The sequence below is a fragment of the Carettochelys insculpta genome, chromosome 3, assembly GCF_033958435.1.
Source record: "Carettochelys insculpta isolate YL-2023 chromosome 3, ASM3395843v1, whole genome shotgun sequence".
NCBI classification, from domain to species: Eukaryota; Metazoa; Chordata; order Testudines; family Carettochelyidae; genus Carettochelys; species Carettochelys insculpta.
Window position 1 is genome coordinate 147,035,030 of NC_134139.1, and position 20,694 is coordinate 147,055,723.

At 45.1% G+C, this 20,694-nt stretch overlaps 1 protein-coding gene across 5 annotated transcripts in view; it reads left to right on the forward strand.

Annotated features, from left to right (window-relative positions):
* SENP6 (SUMO specific peptidase 6) overlaps positions 1–20,694 on the forward strand; it is a 157,296-nt gene that overhangs the window by 76,873 nt on the left and 59,729 nt on the right. For 4 of the 5 annotated variants that reach the window (XM_074990988.1, XM_074990984.1, XM_074990985.1 and 1 more), the window contains 2 exons: positions 6,304–6,449; positions 17,911–18,280. In XM_074990988.1, coding sequence (XP_074847089.1) covers positions 6,304–6,449; positions 17,911–18,280 — 516 coding nt within the window. The remainder of the gene's footprint in view (positions 1–6,303; positions 6,450–17,910; positions 18,281–20,694) is intronic. The other variant, XM_074990986.1, reaches the window with a different exon arrangement.

The following is a 20,694-nucleotide window of genomic DNA, read 5'->3' on the forward strand; positions in this document are numbered from 1 at the left end:
CAGAAAACTTCATGTGGCTAACTTGAAATATAAATTGTAAATTCTATGTAACACTTATTAGCTATAGCTAAGCAAATCTAGCATTGAGAAAATAAGATTTTTACTTGCAAAATATTCATGCTTGTTTTTCTGAAAAATGTGCAATGTTCTGAAAGTTGTGTGTTTCTCAATGATTTGCCTTTTGTGCAAACTGATGTATATGTAACAGATAACATGATGCTTCTTAATGGATGAATAATGCTAAAGGAAATACAGACAGCGAAACCAGGAATTGTAAAATTTGAGCAAAGAGGAAAAGGAGGAGTCTCAGATACCTGAATTCAGATGTGGTGGATAAATCAAGACACACCCCTCAGTTTGACTTAAACTACATTTACACTACAAGATAAATTTGAATCATCAGTATTGATTTTGTAATATTGGATTTCATAAATTCAAATTTGACTATCCTCATGACCCCATGTGCTGCTCACAAAGTCGACTTATTGCTGCTGCGCTTAACTGGCAAACATCAACTATTGCAGCAGTGCATGGGAGCCTATCCCGTAGGTCACTCATCCCCGTAGCATTCTGGGTATGTTTGCTGGTCTTGACATCATTTTCCCACACTGCATTGTCCTCATTCCCCTCCCATGTTAAGTAAACGTCCATTTTTCCAGTCAAAAGGAAGGAAAATTAGAGCATCAACAAAGAAGGCAAAGTTAACAGAAATATCTCTTTTTCTGTAACTGAATTATTAAGGATTTTGTAAAAATCAGCAAGTGTGTGTCTTCTCATTTGGCCATCCGCTGACTGTGCCCCCCTTCCTCGATTGCATCTAATCCCTGAAAATAACACAGGGGCAATGAAAAGCATGAAGAAAGAGTAGATAGTAAAGATTTGGAAAAAAGAGAGTTGCTGAGGGAAGGGCATTTGGGTTCCTAGTCCACTATACAGCTTCTGTGCACAGTCTGTGTTCTCAACTGGCCATCCACCCACTCTTCTACGTGAACGGGTGCAAAGTTAGAAGAAAGAGGATGGAGAAGACTAGGAAAAAAGACTTTTGGCTTCCCTCTTCATTACACAGAATTTGCCAACGCAGGGTGGCAGCAAGCCCCCCAGAAATCATGGAAGTGGAATGTTGTGAGTGTAGGGGACTGGACTCGATGGCCTATCGAGGTTCCTACCAGTTCTATGACACAAGTATAGCTCCATATAAAATTTCTACATTGCCTTTCCAAAATGTGATGGCAGAGAAATCTCATACACTGAACTTATAACAGAAACAGGAATCTCATCTGGCGCTCCACGCACCATTTCCCATGTTTTGGGACGCCAAAGCATGAAGAAAGAGGATAGGGAAGGTTAGGGAAAAGATTTTGGGCTTCCCACTACACTGTCTTTTCAAAACATGATAGCAGTGAAATCTCATACACTGAACTTATAAAAGAAATAGCAGTCTCATCTGGTCTTCCACCCACTGTTCCCTGTGTTTTTAGCAGGGAAAACCATGAAGTAAGAGAACAGGAGTCGCTAGGAAAAAGATTTTATTATTGAAATATCAAAGATATTGCAAAAGCAGCAGGTGTCTGCAATGGGCAGCAACCCCTGAAAATATTTTTGGCGGAGATGGTGGTCTGTGGCTGGAGAGCTGATTGAAATGTTCCCCTGCCCCGAAAATCCTAGCCACTGGGGGGAGGCTTCCCTCCCCCCACGGCAGCAAGCCCTCCCAGTCCTTTTTCAGACATGGGGGTGTTTCAGTGGGGGGTCAGTTGTAGTCCCTCCCCCATGTGGCAGCAAGCCACCAAAATTCTTGGGTGCTAGGGGAGACTTCACCCGGCAGCAGCAAGCCCCTGAATACATATTTAGGGCGGTGGGGGAGGGGTGTCTGGGGTCTGTGACTACAGAGCCATTTGAAGAGGTCCCTCAGGTGATAGCAAGCCCCTGAATCTCTTAGCCACTGACAGAGACTTCCCCTGACAGCACCAAGCCCCCAAATATCTTAACCACCTGCAGGGGAGACTTCTCCCCAGCACCAACAAGCCCCGCCGGCTCCTTGTTGGAAAATTGGTTGTGGGAGAGGTTTCAGTGGGGAGCCAGCCAGCCATGCAGCAGCCAGCCCCTGAATATCTTAACCGCCGTGGGAGACTTCCCTCTGGCAGAAAGGCCATGAAAATATTTTTGGTGGGTTGAAGTAGTTCCCCCCCGTGCAGCAGAAAGACCCCAAAAATCTTAGCAGCTGGGAGACAATTCCCTTCCAGCAGCAACAAGCCCCCCAGGTCCTTGTTGGAGTTGGGGCGGGGGTGGACCTCAGTGGGGGGCCAATTGAAGTCCCACTGTGTGGGAGCAAGTCTCGAATATCTTAGCCACTGTGGGAGACTTTCCCCGGCAGCAGAAAGGCCCTGAAAATATTTTTGGTGGAGGGCCAGTTGAAGTAGTCCGTCTGTGTAGCAACAAGCCCCTGAAAATCTTAGCTGCTGGGAGAGTCTTCCCTCCCCCGCCCAGCAGCTGCAAGCCCCTGAAATTCTTTCCCATCCTTGGAGCCCTAACCACGTGCAAGTGAGGATGTGGTGCTGCCTGGCTGCCTGGTCAGCACCAAATGGCAGGTACATTCTTTCATTGGGTTGGGGGCTACCCACATGATGTGGTGGCATGCAGGAAAGACCCCAAGTGTTTGGCACCTGTCAGGGAGGAGGGGCACACGCACAAATGCAAGCTTCTGAGAAGAAGTTTCTTGGCTTGTGCAAGCATGAGCCCCACAACAGCGCTGAGGGGCATTGTGGATTACATACAGGACACCTCTGGAGAGTAATAAATTTGATTGTAAGATGTGGCGCTTCTGCACTGGTCTTTATTAGAACTTCTTATTTCGAACCTGATGCTACACCCAGCAGGTACCTATGATATTATGATATCTATATTAGTGCTCTCTAAATCGAGCTAATGGTATTTACAGTGAAGACAGATAAATGGTAGTGTTGAGCTAGGTGCCTTAAATTTGAATTTATTTTACAGTGTAGGCATGCTTAGGAGACTGAGTGGTTTGGTTTGCTGGAGTGAAGAGAATAGATATCAAATTGAAGGGTTTGGGTCAGTTTCTGGCAGAATTTCCTATCTGTCTAACAAAGAGAGAGCATTTAGGTGCTTGAAGCTGAAAGGGGAAGAGGAAGATAGTTCAGTATTTGGAATTCCTGAGTGAAGTCAAGGAAGACTGATGAGATGAGTCAAATTCAGAGAAATGTCTGCTGACAGAGGGGTGCTATAGTAAGTCTTGGAATATCAGTTAATTTATATATTGTCTTCTGTACTTGAATCCCTACCCACCCATGCACCCAAATGCTCAGTAAAATAAGACACGTCCTGAGTTCGAATTCTGTGGTCTGCGTTTGGAATATTATCACAGTCAGCATTTTGCAGCTGGCATTGTATAGATAGTAATATGAGAATTGCCTTGCTGCATGTGACCATCATGCTGGTCTGTGTAGCCCAGTATCTTTTCTCCCGTCGTGACCAGCTTCAAGAATCCAAACCACTCTGCAATGCATTACTACTGCTAGATAGGTTAGTCCCTGAATACTATTTTATATTTATTCAATTTATTCTAATTCTTTGAAAACTGGATTCCATTGGTAAAGCATAACTTTCAATTAACCAGAATATTTGAATAACTGAAACCCCATCATTCCCTTGGCATGCCGATAATGGAGCCTTTATTATAGTTAGGAATTGGTTGAAGCCCTTAAACGTGAAGCATAGTAATCCTTATGAAAATTCTTAATATTTAGTGTTACAAATTGGGGTATTACTCTTATTCATATAAATGTTCAGTCTCTGACTCTTAGTTATGCAGTCTTGCCCAACTTGTATCTATTCAGATCCTGCTGCAGAGATCACTGTCCTAACCCATTGCTTTGGCCATATCACCCCTCTCCTTGCATCCACCCCCCTGTCCCCCATGTTTTTATAGCAGTTAGGACAGTCCAAGTCTGGTCCAAGTCCAGGGCTCCAAGGCAGTATCATGTTAAAAATACATAATATATTGAAGGTCTTGCGTATCCCTGGCACAATAATCAAAGGAGTACCTAAGGTCGTATGTTAGTGCATCCGTAATAGTCTAGTAATTATTTTTCATTTTATGTTAGCAGTAACTCATGTATGTAAACATTTTTAACTTTAAATTCTGCATAGGACTGGAATCCCCTAAAATTCCAAGACTAATTATTCTCTTTGAAAATATATCCTTTTCTAAATGTGAGTGTCAGCGATACTTGCAGTTGTCCGGGAGATAGGAATGGGAAGGAGAATGGGACAATCGGTACTTTGTTTAAATGGCATGTATATCTAGTTTAAAAGGTAGAACCTTTTTTTTTTTTTTTTTTTTTTTAAAAAAAAAGTTTATAATGTAATATAAAATTGCAAGTTTTTATTAAAATGAGAAGTCACTATTTTTACAACATTCTTCCACTGCTAAGTTATACAGGTCCAAGTGACAGTGCTTTGTTTTGTACATAAGCTTTCTTTTTAATTTTTTGTAAAAGCATGCATTTGGTAGTCATTACAGCCTTGAAGAATCAAAGGGTTTTTTTGTGATGGAGTTAAACTCTGTGGAGCTGGTACAAAACCTATGCTGAAACTTTCAGCTTAGATATGGTTGCTGAAGCTAAGCACTACTTTCACGCCTGTGCCCATCTCTTTCCATAGCTGGCTCACTGTTGGACAGTTTCATAGCATGTTTATCAGGATTTCTTTATTACAGTGCCAACAAACACCAGAAGAAAATACTCCTGTCTTGCTCAACCTCTGTGTCATTGAGCATATTTTGAATAGCATATTTTGCTGTATCAGGTGTAGCTTGAAATCCACAGAAACATTAACTTTCCATTATATGGTCTGCCACTGAGGTTTTTTTACAGGGCTGTGCAACTCCCCTTCCCACGCTTTCACAAAGCACTCCAGACCCCTGGAATTCCTCTTCATTAGTAAAGCATACATAATGTTGGGGTGATTATGAAGCATTTACAAGTTTCCCCACTAGCTCTAAGCCTAGGAAATCCTAGTCCGAGGAAATACAGCCCAAACTGATGCATTGGTAGTGAGGATGGCCATTCTGCTGGGTGTGGCAGATCAGATTGTTTTTTAGTGTTAGAAAAGCAATACTAACCTTTATCCTTGGGAAATTTTTGTGCCTTTGCGCAGTTTTTTGAAGTTATAGGGTCCGCCCCAACCACAGTTTTTATGTTTGGGTTACGCGAGATATTTAGCTGTGAGTTTGAAATTGGTACTTCTTAGCTAGGATAACCCAGAACCACCTTGCAGCCACCACTTTGGGCACCTTATATTTTTTTCTGTGGGACAAGGAGTGGCACCCAGGAGCTCCACAGGAAGAGCTGGGTACATTAATACCCTTTCAGTTTCTTTCTGGTTATAAGGATGGTAGAATGTTGGGTCCAATTTTGACACCTGTGACATGATAAAACCACAATATTGATTTTGTGGGTCTTGGAACACAAACACTGCTTTTGGCTATTGGAAGCTGGAGTTAGTCATGGGCATTGATTTGGCTGGGGTGCCACAGAAAGGCTCTAGAAAGTCTAATTTTTTTCTTCTAAAATTAGACAGAGGACTATGTATATAGAATATAGAGCAGAGTATTCATTTTTGTTGTATTAACCCTCCCCTAACAGCTCAGAAAGGGAGGGTGCTACCTACTTCAGTAATTAATTATATGAACAAATACAGATTCTAAATTAGGGCAGATAAATATATTAATGTTTCTTTGTACTTATACGTTGAGGTACTTAATTGCATCTATTTGCCTGTGGAAAAAGCTCAAGTACATAACAGACATGTCCATTGTTCTTATTTTTTTTTTCCCATTGCATTTTGTAACCAGGTTTTACTCTACATTTTTGAATTAATGATAGGAAGGCTGGAATAGTGTTTTCTGGTTTGGATATATGCAAAAGGTCATTGTCTGCATATATCATCAGTTTATACCCCATGGAACCAAGTTTTTTGCCTCAGATACCTTAATGAGGCTGTACAGCTATTGCCAGAGGCTCAAGAGCCAAGTCAAAAAGTTAATGGGGACAGCAAGCACTGTTTCCTAGTATCCTTGAAGAGACTGAAGAGGCTTTTTTGTTGGCTGTGGTTTGAGAGGTTCAGGTAAGAACATAGCAGTCGGATCTATGCACAAAATATGCGTTCCAGTCCCATTTTCTTTAACCAGGCTGTAAAACATGTACTTGTGTCAGAAGTCTTTTTGTCATCTAAAGTTGATATGCTGATTTCTCTGTGTTAATTTCTTTCATTTTTCCCCTGTAGAAAGTATAACGGAAAACACAGAAGAGTCAGAATCAGAATCGGACCCTGAAATTAAGAGGAAGGTACAACAGAAACATCACAACAATTCATGTCAATCTGATTTGCCTCTCTCTCCTGCTACAAAAAACTTTTTAACCCACTTGGAGGTGGGTTAGATACAAAATGCAAAGTTCTTCTTCAATGTCAGAAATTTGTAGCATTAGTAAGAAAGAGATCAAGTTTGGAACTGGACAGAGTTAGAGTTTTTAAAATATTTATAACTGGGAAGGAATGTTTTGGTGATTTTAAATCTATCACTTTGATACACCAAAGTGGTAAAGGGTCAATGTTAGCCATGCGTATACATTCATAGTTATTTGAGTGATGGCTCCTGTTGTATTGAGGAAGGTAATATGTATATGCTGTGCATCTGGAAGTTTTCAGAGTGGTAGAGCCTGTTGATCTGTGCATTCACCCTATGTCCACCTTATGGTTTTGTCCAAAGCCATAAAGAGCAGGGTGTACAGACTGTACCCTCACTTCCTTCTCAGTGCGACATGGTCTGAGTTGAAGCCTCAGCTACATTTTCCCTCATTTTCCAGGGGAAAAGAAGACTTGAATTCTAGGATATAGTTAGTAAGCCATTATTTTTGTAATAGTTTTGTGTTAGTAGTAGTTTTTAGAATGTTAAGGACTTTGGGATGCTGTTTTTTCTGGTCTCCTGTTCCTCTGCCATCCCCCTTCCACTTGCCTTCCTCTCAGCATCCATGCCTCAGTATTAGATTATGTCAAAGACACACGAGCCTGACCTTGCTTCCTGCCCTCACTTATTTTCAATAGGAGTGATCACCAACGCTGCCTTTGTTACTTGCAGGGAAAACGTCATCACATCCAGATGCAGCATGCGCCTGTCCTTCTGAAACTGCACCCAGAAAGGCCACTTCCTCTGTCTGAAGAAACATATGAAGGTTGCCTGATGGGTGTGTTAGGATCCCTGCCCAGGGATCCTTCACCCCCAAGCATATCAGCCTGAGTAATCAAGGAACATGCCTCCTACCATGGTGTTAAAGTCTTGTTCCTATTGGTGCAGAAGTGTGGTAGTAAGTCTTCTTTAAGACCCAAGAATGCTGCATCCTTCATGAGCACCAGCCACTGAGAAGCAGTGCATTCCAAGGTGCTCACATGACAAGGAGTTGCTGAGAACACTGGACCTATTGGGCCCAGTTACTGAGCAGAATACCTCTTCCAGGCTGGTATTGCCAAAGTTAAGGGAACTCTCGGTTCTGAGATAGTCCTCCACTCTGGTTCTGGCTTCATATCTGGCTATAGAGCATGTGTCACTAGCATCTGGGAGGCTCTAATCAGTGCCTGGACCTCATGAAGTATTTGCTGTGGAAGAGCAACAGGGTTCTGACTTCTTGACATCAGAAGACTTGGACAGAATGCAAGGTCTGCTCCTCTCATACCTTCATCTGCTCCTCTCATACCATCTGAGCGGTCTCCTCCCCCTCTTTCCCAGAACTTGAACAGCTGCAAACAGCTGATTTGCAGTGTTCCAGCTCTGGGAGGGAGAAGGAAGAGTGGGGATGGAGAGCAAATCATCGGATTTGTGGTGCACCAAAAGTGCTGGGAGGGAGGAGGAGGAATAGGGTATGTCCCAGTGCGTGAGAGGTGGCTGGGGGAGGAGGGCAGACAAGGGGATTTGTAGTCTGCATGTGGAGCTCAAGAGGGCCACATATTGCCCACCACTCTTGCACATAAATGTTCTGGAACTTAAGGCCAAAAGGAGAGCATGTCACGCATTTCCCCTGTTTATCTGCTTTGGCCTTGTTCTCCTTATATTAAATAACACCCACCACCACCACCACTTATTAGATGTGCAAGGTGGAACAAGGTTGTCAACATTTAATGCAGAGGCAATTTGCCTGTGGAACTGGTGCACCGCGTACAACAGCCTGTTGTCAGCATCTTATCTTGCCGAGACTCAGAACATGATTGTGGAGTCTCCCCACAGGAAATTTGTGGGCAGCTTCAAATGGGATTTACACAAATCTGGTCAACCATGCTTTTGACTGCTGAGGAACTCCAACAAGGGACATCTTTGCCTCGTACATCAACAGCAAATTCATCCAGTATTGCTCTGTGCCTGTTCCCAAGACAATGCTCTAGTCAAAGGCTGTTTGGACCAGATCAATTACACCTCTGCTCCTCTTCCCCTCCTGCCCTGGATCCATCTCAAGATCAGATGGGAGAGAGCAGTGGTCATCTTTTTTCTCCCTGGTCTGTCCTTTGCAATTCTGGTTCTCTCTCCTTCTTCGGTTGTCAGTGTGTCATCTGTTTCTGGTGTTGACTTTTCTGGAACTGCTCATGCAGTATACTGATGGGATCAGACACCTTGGTCCACAGGCACTGCACTTTAGAGTTTGTATTTTGGAGGGGCATGCTTGCTAGAGCTGAAGTGTTTATCAGCAACACAAGATGAGTTGCAAGAAAGAATTTGTGAGGATTTCCAATTTAGCCAAGTAAAAAAAACATTTTGCCTCCTGGGTCCAGCAGAAGGGTCTTGCCCCTGAGGCTACAGTATTCCTTTCTTCTTGGACTATCTCCTTTCGCCAAAGGCCTTGGATCTTGTTTTCAACTCCATCAAGATGTGTGCAGTGGTCATTAGTGCTTTTCATCCCCTTGTGGAGGGGCACTCCTTCTTTATGCACTCTGACTGCAAGATTCTAGAATTGCCTGTTGCAAACTTCTTTTCTCACTCAGTCCATTGTCCCTTGGAACTTCAACTTTACCCTCAGGGCATTGATGAAGTTGCCCTTCAAACCTCTGGCCTCTTACTCACTGTTTCTCCTCTCCATGAAATCTCCTTCCTGGTAGATTGTACTTCTGTGAGAAGGGTAGGCAAACTAGGGGCAGTGATGCCCCACAACTGTATTCCATAAGGTGCACCCCAAGATTCTGTCAAAGCACGTCCTTGCTTTGATCTCAACCAGACCATTCACTTCCCTGCTATTTGTTTTTTTAATTGTTTTTTCAAAGCTGCACACCTCGAGGAGGAACAGCCCCTTCAGTTCCTTACCACTGAAAAGCCACTGGCATTTTACCTGCAGAGGATGGGCCATTCAGGAAGTCCCCTAGGCTGCTGATTCTTGTAATGGAAACAATTAAGGGGCAAGCCATCTCCACTGAGCAGATTTTTAAGTGAGTTTCAGGGTGCATTACACTCAGTCAGTTATCAGGTCTGTTTCCACCCCTTGGGGTGCAAGCCCACTCCATGAGAGCACAGGTATCAACTGGGGTGCAAAACCTGCTGCTTACAAGCGTATGTAGGGTGGCCACATGGAGTTCAGTACATACCTTTTCTTCCCTTTACTCCTTGGCACAAAATTTTGCAATGGGTGCCTTATTCAGCATGTCTCTTCTCTGCTCTACTGTTCTTGTCATCTTCCTTGAGCTCTTCTCCTAACTGGGTACTGCTTGTTAATCAACCTCAGAGGAATACAGTAGTGACCGTGACCATCTCTCAAAGAGGAAACCTGCTTACGTGTAATTGGAAGATCTTCTCTATGTGTGGTCCGTATCAACATTCTGATTCCACCCTCCTTCCCCCTTTTGCTGCGGATCTCTTGGTTTATGATGATGAAGGCATTGATGGTGCAGGCAGTCCACACCATCTCTTATCACCTCAGAAAAAAACATTAAGCATACCAAGGGTGCATGTATAGGCCAATGGACATACCTACTTTCAGAATCTTTGGCTGCATAGTACATGTATATAACCCTGAGTGGAACAGAAATTAGGATCTTGAAGAACCTCTGGTTACATGTAAGTTATCTATTTCTGATGCTGTAGCTGACAGGTAATGCCAGTAATTGATAATACTCGTTTGTGTTCTGTGTACAATAATAACAATATTTCAGTATGTTGGTATTTTCAAAAAGAAAAGGAACCTGCTAAACATAAGTGTTACTTAGTGTTTCAGATTAAAAATTTAACAAATTAAAATGACTATAAAGATGGTAATTTTCCACAGATACTGGACTATAATTAATATATTGAAAATTAGTGTGTTGCCTTGGGGAGAAGCTTCTGACTTCAACTTCCCTTTTGGATGGGGGAGTTAGTATTCCCTTTAGTTTCTCTTGCCAACTTAGATTATTTCTAATGTGTCCTGTTACATCTAAAATAACTTTAACGTGCTCTGATTGTTGACATTTTTCAAATATTTGTATTCTAAAGCCACAAATTCACTCATTTACCAAATGGTTGTATAATAGTATCATTTATGGATAATTTAACTTGGAGTGATAGGTTCTATCCATTCCTACTGATATATTGTTAATTGGTAAGGATTGTGCAAGAAGAAGTAAAACTGGATTTTTTTTTTTTTTCGGTACTGTCAGGTGAAGAAAGTAAAGAAGAATTGTTTTCAGTGCAAAAATATCCATTGAATGGAGAAAAACTAGAATATTACTGGGGAAGAAAAGGGCAAGGGGCTTTCTGCACATGAACTATACGTGCACATACTTGTAGGCACTCATCTGAAAGCCTAAAATAAGTACTGAAGGAGATTCGATTAGTGAGTAGAGGGAACTTGAAACAGACTAAAATACATAAGTTGTGGAATTAAGATTTAGTATTGTGTGTGAATTTTTGCAAAGTTTTAATTTATTGTGCATTATGCAGCATATAAAACAAATGTATAATAAAAATTAGCCAATAGTATCATCTACTTAAATAGCCAGTTATTTTCAAAGAGAAGGTAATTATAGTACGGTTCAGTGGACAGAGCGTCATCCATGTAATTCATATTGAGACATCACATAAAACAACCTTGATGCCTTGTACTTTGAGACACCTTAAATACAAGTATATTTGAAAGCTAATATTTAAAATAAAATAAGCTTAATGCGTCCTCAGCACTCTCAACATACTCTGAAGTACAGTGAGTTAGTCATAGGCAATGCATGGAGGTACTCACAGACACATGTATCCCCCACATTCATCATGAGCACCACATCACTTCAGATGAGTACAGGGTAATCTTACCCCTCCCCCACAGCGGTGCAGCCTGAAAGTGCTACTCTTAAGCCATGCCACTCCAGGGGAATGCAGGCAGGACTGCCCCTGAACCCACCAGAAGTAGCATGGCACTACTGCAGGAAGAAGGGGTGAGGGAGGGGCATGGGCAGGAAAGGGGTGGGTCACGAGTGGATCAGAGGCAAAGCAAGGCAAGAGCACTTGGCCAGTGCCCCCTCTAGAATCCTGGCACCAGTCACCTCTGGGTTTAGTCCTACTAGTGGCTCACCTTCAATGTAGTCTAGCAAATATCCTCAGAAATATGTAGTTGTAAACAGAGAATAGTCATTAAATGGGTGTGGTTTTCTTTGAGTGCTTGCTCATATCCATTCAGTGTATGTATGTATGCTTCCTGGAAGATTTTCCTTTAGCATTATCCATAGGGTGAGCCGGTTCAGGAGTCACTGGAATGCTGCACACATTCTGCACAATATAGATTGCCTCTGGGCCCCCTCTAACCTCAGTTCATCCTTGTCAGAAACCTCCAAGGCTGTGTATACACTACAGACTTACTTCGACATAAGGGGCTACTTCAAAGCAGCCTGCAGAGTGTCTGCACGCACTTTTCCTTACTTAGAAGTTAACTTTGAAGTAAGGGAGGCTAACTTCGAAGTCTCTGATCCATTGTTGGGAATGGAGTAGTGGTTTACTTCGAAGATTAACTTAGAAGTAAAGTGTGTGTAAACATGCTGCATTCCTTACTTTGAATAAGGGGTCTGCCAACGAGACGGCTACCCCCCCAAGGAGGCAGACAGTCTAGCCAGCCCAGGCAGGGCTCTGTGGTGCCTGCAGGCCACCTTAAAGAAAGCAGCTCCCTGGCAACTCCAGGCAGGAAGCTGAGACTGTGTCACCAGCAAGGGCAGCACGAGCTGTGCCTCTGACTGCCCCACTTGACACAGCACCCAGCCTCTGCTCCCCCTGGCCACCATGGTAGCATGCCAGGACCCCTCTGCCTCCCTCCTGGGGGCCCTGGGTGAGGGGTCCAAGGTCTCACAGCACCTGGGCAAGGGCTGTGCCAGGAAGTGATCCTCCTGGTCCAAGGTTGAGCTGAAAGACCTCCTCGCTCTGTAGGGGGAGAAGGAGGTCCTTTGGCAAACTGGCACCTGGCAGCGCAATGCCAAGGCCACCAATCGGCTGGCCAGTGGACTCACCACCTGAGGCCACCCTGACTGTACTGGCAGCAGCATCAGGATCAAAGTCAAGGAACTGAGACAGGCGTATGTCAAAGCCTGCGAAGCTGGCGGCCAGTCGGGGACGCAGCCCATGCACTGTTCCTCGCTATAGGGAACTGCAGAGGCTTCTGGGGCTGAGGGAGGCAGCCACCCTGGAGCACCTCGTGGACACCGCTGGTCCACCCTCTGTGGACAGTGAGGATGAACTGGACCCTCCAGCATTACCAGCCCCCTGCGTGGAGAGCAGCTCACTGAGACAGAGGGCAATGACGAGGGCTCCAGCAATGGGACCTTCATCATCATCATCCTCCCCTCCAGGGCACTCAGCAGAGTCTGCTCCATCTGAGCCTCACTCAAGCCCTGGGAGGTTGCAGCTGGTATGTGTGTGATGAGTGGGATGTTGCAAGGGATAGGGATTTCCCCCCCACCTCCCTCCGAACAGTCCTGCAGCCCACATGCCTGGGGGCAAGGAGGGGGAGGGAACGTGGCCTGACCCTTGCCAGGCCGGAACCTCTGGGCACCGGGATCCCACGGGGCTCATGGGCTTTCAGGTGGCAGGAGAATGAGTTGGGGGCCAGCAGAGTGGGGGCCCCAACTCTCCCAGGGTTGGGTCCCAGCACTCGCAGGCCATCACCCTGTCCCCTTGTGTCTCCACAGGTCCATTGTCAGGCAGCCTCCACAGCTCATTGGAGCAGATCGCAGCTGCAGGGGGCCAGAAGGCCACCCCATCGCCCAAGCCTGCATCCTCCCATGGCCACGGCTGGGCCTCCCGAGACGATGCCAGAGGAATGAGGAGACGATTGCCAATCAGGCAGTCATGCGGGAGATGACCAGGGTGCTCCTAGACTGGCTGGCAATAGAGCAGGACGTGTGGGTGTGGCTGGCTGGCAGCCTGGATGCCACGGCCCAGGGCTTGGCCACCTGCCTTGCCTGTCCCCTCCCCCCAGCCCCCTTGGCAGCTGCCCCTTCAGCAGCCTCCCAGCGTGTGGCGGACCAGTCATTGGCCACTCACGTCAAGCTGACTTGGTGGTTGCTGGCCAAGGTGGACACACCTGGCCCAGCCCCAGTGGTCTCCCCGTGCACCCTGCAGAGGCTGCGTCCATGGCGCCCCCATCCCAGCCCTACTTCCCTGTGGTCCCGGCCCCATCGCAGCCCTGCAGGGGGTCCCAGACCCAGTACGGTAGGGGCAGACACAGGCAACGTGGCTCCAAGCCACCTTCCTGGTTCAGTTCCCTGACCTAGTCCCCCACTTCCCCCAAATGGACCATTCCCCCATGCAATGTACATAATTTCACACATTGTTCTGTTCTGTTTTCTCAAGTACATTTATTCCCGAAAGTAAAGTTTATTGTTCCTACCCTAACCTTGTAACCCTGGTGCTTGGTGGTAGAGTGGTGAGGTGGGGAGCAGAAGGGGGTGTGTTCAGTGGTGGAGTGGGGTGGCTTGTGGTGGAGAGTGTGGCTGGGAGGGCCAGGGCAGGCCCTGGGCAAAGACCTGGCACAAGGCTTCCCAGACCCTGACCCCATCCCTCTGGGACTTGCGGCCCAGGGCAGCATGCAGCTGTTCATAGCTGGCCCCTGGATCTGCAGCCCAGTCCTGTATAAAGGGCTCCCACTGACCCTCCACAAGGGACAACAGCAGGTGGCGATCACCAGGGGGATGTTCGGGAGGCTGACATCCAGCCTGTTGAGGAGGCTGCTAAACCTCCCTTTTAGCCTCCCAAACACCCATTCTACTGTGCCCCTGGCGTGGTCGAGGAGACTGTTGAAGGTGTCCTGGGCCAGAGTGGTGCATCCAGTACAGGGCCATAGGTGCAGTGGGTGCACGGTGTCAGGCACGATGCAGGGGAGCATCATGATGTCACTGAGCGGGGGCTCCCCCAGGGGGCGTACGTGCCCTCCTGCATCTGGCATCCCAGCCAGGAATGCCAGAACACCTGAGCATTGTGGGCTCTGCCCAGCCACCCCCCACACATGTCCAGGAAACAGCCCCTCATGTCCACCATGGCCTGTAGTACCACCAGGTGGTACCCCTTCCTGTTAATGTAGGCACCCCTGCTGTGGTCCGGAGCCCTTCCCGTCCAGAGCTCCAAAACAGTTGGTGAAGCCCAGGTCCACAAGGGCGGGGTCCATGTCCCCCAGGGTCATGATGCTTCACAGGAGCACCGTGTTGATGGCTCGGACAACCTGTGGGGGGCCGGGGGGGTGAGCGACATGTCCATGAATGGCTGACCGGGAGGCACTCCTGCCTCCTCCCTTCTCCCTGCCGGGGGCCCCCTGCCCAGTAACCTTCTTCCCAGGGTGGGTTTGTAGTGGGAGCCAGACTTACCTCTATCAGCACTGCTCCGACAGTGGCCTTGCTGATGCTGAGTTGGTGGCCAACAGACCGGAGGCTGTTGTGATGGCCACCCCCTTCTGCACCAAGAGCACTGGCCACATCCATGTCCCCCAGTGCTGGAGGGCTGGGGCGAGCCAGTGGCAGAAGTCCTCAAGTGTCTGGCGGCTTATCCGAAAGTTCTTCAGATACGGTTCGTCGTCCCAGTCCTCCAGCAACAGCTGGTCCCATCACTTAGGGCTGGTGGTGAAGGTCCACCAGCACTGAATGGGGGGGCCTGGGAGAGGGGGAGCAGTGCCATGGCCAGAGCTTGCTGGCTGGGTCCCATTTGTGCAACTCTGCCATGCCACTGGAAAGGCAGGGTGGCCTGCAGGGGCTGATCAGGGTGTAGTGGACATCGTCCTCCGGGAGGGTGGGAGAGGGCATGTTTGTCAGTTCTTCTCCCCAGCACGTATTCTGCTGCTGTCTGTAGTCTGGCAGCCTTGAGCATGTGCAGGGTGGGGGCGTTGGGAAGGTCCCTTTAAGGGGTTTGCTGGCTACAAGCCTGGAAGGACTCGTCGGCCATGCAGCTCCATGTCTACATCATTTCCTGGCCCCTTACTTCGAAGTAGGGGCTAATTGTGTGTAGACATTTTACTGCTAAGCAGGGGGAAGCCTGCTTTGAAGTTATTTTGTAGTGTAGACGCAGCCCAAGAGTGGGTAAAGAAGTCAGGGTGGTGAATGGACATGAGCAGCACATTTGAAAGAACACCAGTTATGGAAACAGATAACTGTCTTTTCTTCATCGAGTGCTTGCCTATATCCATTCAGCGTGGCCGTGTATACACTTACAAAAAACTTCAAAATGGCCATGCTAATGGCCAAATTGAAGAATACTAATGAAGTGCTGAAATGAATATTCAGCACCTCATTTGCATGCCATCAGCCACGGCACTTCGAAAGTGCTCACTCGCCCACAGCTTGGGTACACAGGGATCCTTTTTGAAGGGACCCCACCAACATCAGCTGACTGGAATAAGGGGATTTCGATGTTGGCGGACCCCAGTGTGGATGAGCTGCAGGCGAGTGAACCCTGGCACTTTTGAAGTGCCGTGGCCAGCAGCATGCTAATGAGGTGCTGAATATTCATTTCAGCACTTTAGTATTCTTCGATTTGACCATTAGCATAGCCATTTCAAAGTTTTTTGTAAGTGTAAGCGTAGCCTGTAGGTGACTGCATGCAGTATCCCCAGTGGTGGGAGAAGTTTGTGGACGTGCTGACCTCCCCATCTCCTCTGTACTATTCTTACCAAGTTGAAAGTCCTAGAATCTGAAGAATTTTCTTTTTTGCTATCAGCCTGCCATTTCTAAATAGAACCACCAGTTAGACTAGAGGGTTTATATTAGCCAGTCGGAAGAATTGCATATTCGAAATAGTTATTGGGAGAAGGATTCTTTGGGACAGGAACAAAGCATTGAGATACTGAAACTCCTGAGAGCAGTAGCGATCAGTACGTTCTATTGATTGATGCTACCATTGCATAGGATGTGTAACAGTATGCTTGTAAAGAGCAACTATACAGAATTCAAAATGTTGAGGCAGCATTTTATGCCATTTTCTTTGTTTCCATCATGCTGCATTAGCACGCCACTGAAAATCAAGCAGGATGATCACTATTAAAGTTCCTAAAGGGGTTATAAATTTTTGATTGGTATATTACTACCTGGATGATTTTTTTTCTTTAAACCAATAATTTAGTTAAAATGACCCTGTTAATTCCTAAGTAACATTAGTATTGTCACTCACTCATAAAGATGTCCACTTTTATAGTATATATTTATTATATTTTTAAAACAATAGGAGATTCCTAGCAAAGTGACTTCAGAAAATACATAAATTACCATTTACAGGAAACTGCAACTTTTGGTGAAGTGTAAATGGTTGTGGTGGCAGTTTTTTGAGCATTGACATTTGGAATGAAAATCAAGTATTTAACATAGTTTTGTAGCATGTATTCAAGCAGACATTTAACAGTATGTACTGAATGCCCCCAAACCACTAAGAGAAGCCACAGAACACGGAGGCCCCAGTTCTGCAGACACTTACGCACTCACATGAGTAGTTCTGTTGAACTCCACGTGACTCACGGTTTTTCAAATCATAGTTGGACGCTAAATTTCTTTCGGAGTGGGATTTTTGGAAGAGCCAAAAGTTCCCCACTTGTAATAATGCAAGTGCCCTTCATATTAAAAGGCCGTAGTTAGATGAGCTGAGATAGGCATTCTCAACAGAAAATAAGTGGCTTTCTGTCTTTAGGAAGGAGTATCTGACCATTCTGTTTCTTCCAGGCTTCCAGGATGAAGGAAGAGGATACTTCTTTTTTATCCTTACAGTCTCTGTCTTTGAATTGACGAGGCTGTTCATAGCTCCTTTTGTCTCCCTAGCTGCCAGATGCTGGAAGGTTTTTTTTATGCAGTAATTCTGCCCGTGGAGAGAAAGTAAAAGAATAAAGTGGATGCCCCTAATGTTCCAAAGTTAACATTTAAAAAATTTTGAGATTGGAATTCATTCACATTAAGTGTCTATATTGCAATGAAAATTCTGCAGCTGATCTGTGCCAGCTGACTTGGGCTCCTGGGCCTCAGGCTGTGGGGCTGTTTCATTATGCGGAGTTCAGGCTCCACCTGAATCTTGGAAGCCTGCACTGCAGTGAAAATGGCCTGCTGCCTGAGTGCTACAAGCCTAAGTTGGCTGGCACAGGAGTGCCGTGGATGTCTAGTTGCAGTGTAGACATAATTTTTGACTCCTGCTTAAAAAGCATATTCAAAATGTTAAGCTATCTTTTAACCATTGCTTTAAACTTATGTTTTATGTGATATTGCTTAAATAACATATATAGGCGTGAGCAATTGTTCTTTTTAAATGTACATTTCAAAAGCAAGATTAAAATTTGGGTCTCTGCTGTACCTTTTACTGTAAATACCAAAACCGTGTGTGTGTGTGTTTTGTTTTTTTTTTTTTTTGTTTTTTTTTTTAAACTTATTGCCTGTTTTTAATTTAAGGTTTTGGAACAAACTGATTATTCTGAAAATCAGACCAAATACCGAAGTAGTGGAAATGATTTCTGTAGGGATTTGCAAAGACGCTCCAAACAAACCGTGACATTAAGTGAACCTGTGGAAGCTTTATTGCGGTCTTCGATACACCAGAATTCAACAGCGCAAAAATCTCCAGCAACAGGATTGAATGCACAAAAGTTCTATGGCCCTGCAGCTGGGAAGGGTCCAGCTGATACACTGAGTCGTGATATTACAGGACATTCTATGTTGCGACTGAATGGAAAAGTTGGTCTCTTAACTGGGACAAAACTTCCTAAAATTTCAGGAAACTTAAGACAGAGGAATACAAGACCATCAGAACTAAATGATCCAAGTAAGTAAGTTTTATATAGCTAGATTTGAATTTCCAAATACCCAAGAATGTACTATGAGAATGCAAAATATTTAGTTCCGTTCATCTCCTGCAAATTATTTTGGATTCTTTTGCTGATCTTGTGCAGGATTTTGTTTCAGTTTTGCATTCGTCTGTGCTCTCCTTTTGAGTATAGTTTAAACTGGATGAATGAGGACAATCTAGATTTGTAAAAAAAAAAAAAAAATATTTGTTTCTTAATGTATTTTAAAATGTTAGATACACTCCTGATAATTCATTTTTCAACAATATTTCTATGAGGATACATTACTCATGCCTGATAAAGGAAAAATTGTTTTTTGGCTTCTCACTCTTTTGCCCCATTTTGCTGTTTGTTATGCATAACGTTTCTACAATTAAATCTTTTTGCCGTATAGCCTACATTGTTGAAGTTTTTATTCAAACACTCACCTCCTGTCTGGATTGCAGCAGCCTCTTAATATTTACTTTGTCTTCACCAATACTGACATTACCACCTTCTTGTCCAACTTAAAATATACCAATGCAGACAGTATTTCAGATTGTTTGCTCTGACCAGGCCATATATCCCACGTACCTTTGAGCTGATACCATTTGAATGCTTCCACATAAAATTCAAACTTATATTTTTTTCCAAGTGATTTCCCTGAGGGTAATCCACTCTAGGGATTGGTGTGTCCTTGTGCCTTTACTCAGAATTTTCCAGCCGTGCCTGTCCTGTGCATTGCATGTGGGGTGCCTGCCTCACATGCCGTTGGCATTTGAAGTAGTGTGTGTGTATAACCCAGAGCCCCTCAGTTCCTTCTTAACTGTCCCCACCCTCAGATGGAACTTAGCAGTCCTGCATGACAATCTTTTGTTTTGGCAGTTAGACAATTTGGGTTTTTTAGTTAGTTTAGTCTTCAGTGTAGCTTTGCCCTACTGGGGAAAGCTAATATTTTTTTCCATTGTAAGCTTAATTTTGTTTATGAAAATGCTTGTCTCACCAGGTTTTAAAAGAGGTTTGACCTATGGAGAGGTAATGCCAGTCTCTGAAGGGAACACTTAGTGCATCTGGGAGAATCCCATGTTACCCAGCAATGTGCCCACTGTTCTAAATTAAAAGCTAGGAACCTGAGGCTGAAACTTAGTTTAATGGAAAAATGATTGAGACCAACCTCTAACCTGGGATCAGCAGGACCTTCCTGACAAAGGCCCCATTGCTTTCATCACTGAGGTCCACAAAAATCTAACAAGCCAGTAAAAAAACAAAAAAACAAAACCCAAAATAAAAAAACCCAGAATTATCTCAAAGAGCGCAGACCAGAAGAAAATGGTCCTCTACTAGATTATTCTCAGCACTGCTGTCAGCACTAAGATCGAGCACCTGTGATGCTCCCAAGACCTCTGGCATGCTGTCCATATGGTAGCCAACACCAGCACCCACAAGTCCAGTGCCAGTGTTACTGTATGTAATCTGCCTGCCTCCACCATGGCACCGCTGGCACCTCAAACAAAGATGGCACCACTAGTGTAATGGTGCTGACGTATTCCAGATAGGCTATAATACACAACCAGCACTGTCACTACTGGTACCATGTCTCTCTGCACAACATTTTATTCATGACAAAGTCCCAGTTCTACCCTATAGTCTGCCCTGTTAGGCTTTGACTTCTCATCTACTACAGCAGCAGTGTACCAACAGCTATCTCAGATAGCCTCACACATTTCTAATGATGAAGTGACCATGGGCTGCAGTGACCATGAGTTGGTAAATTTCAGGATCCTGACAAAAGAAGAAAGGTGAGGAGTAATATAAGACCCTTGATTTCAAAAAAGCAGACTTTGGCTCCCTGAGAGACCTGATGGGCAGGATCCCTTGGGAAATGAAGATGAAGGGGAAATGAGTTCAAGACACCTGGCAGTATTTTAAAGAAATCTTACTGAAAGCACAGGAGCAAACCATCCCTCTGCATAGTAAGAAATGCAAATATGGTAGGCAACCAGCTTGGCTTAACAGGGAAATCCTTGTTCAGCTTAAATTCAAAAAGGATGCGTATAAGAAATGGAAACATGGACAGTTGACTAAGGAGGAGTATAGATATGTGGCTGGAGAATGCCAAGCAGTAATCAGGAAAGTGAAAGCACAATTGGAACTGCAGCTGGCAAGGAATGTGAAGAGTAGCAAGGAGGGTTTCTATAGGCATGTTAACAATAAGAGGGTTATCAGGGAAGGTGTGGGGCCATTACTGAAAGAAAGAGGTAACTAGTGACAGATGATGTAGGAAAAGCTGAAGTAGTCAGTGCTTTTTTTTGCTTCAGTCTTCACGGACAAGGACAGCTCCTACACTACAGTGCTAGACCATGCAGTATGGGCAGGTGGAGGGCAGCAGTCGGTGGGGATGGAATGAGTTAAG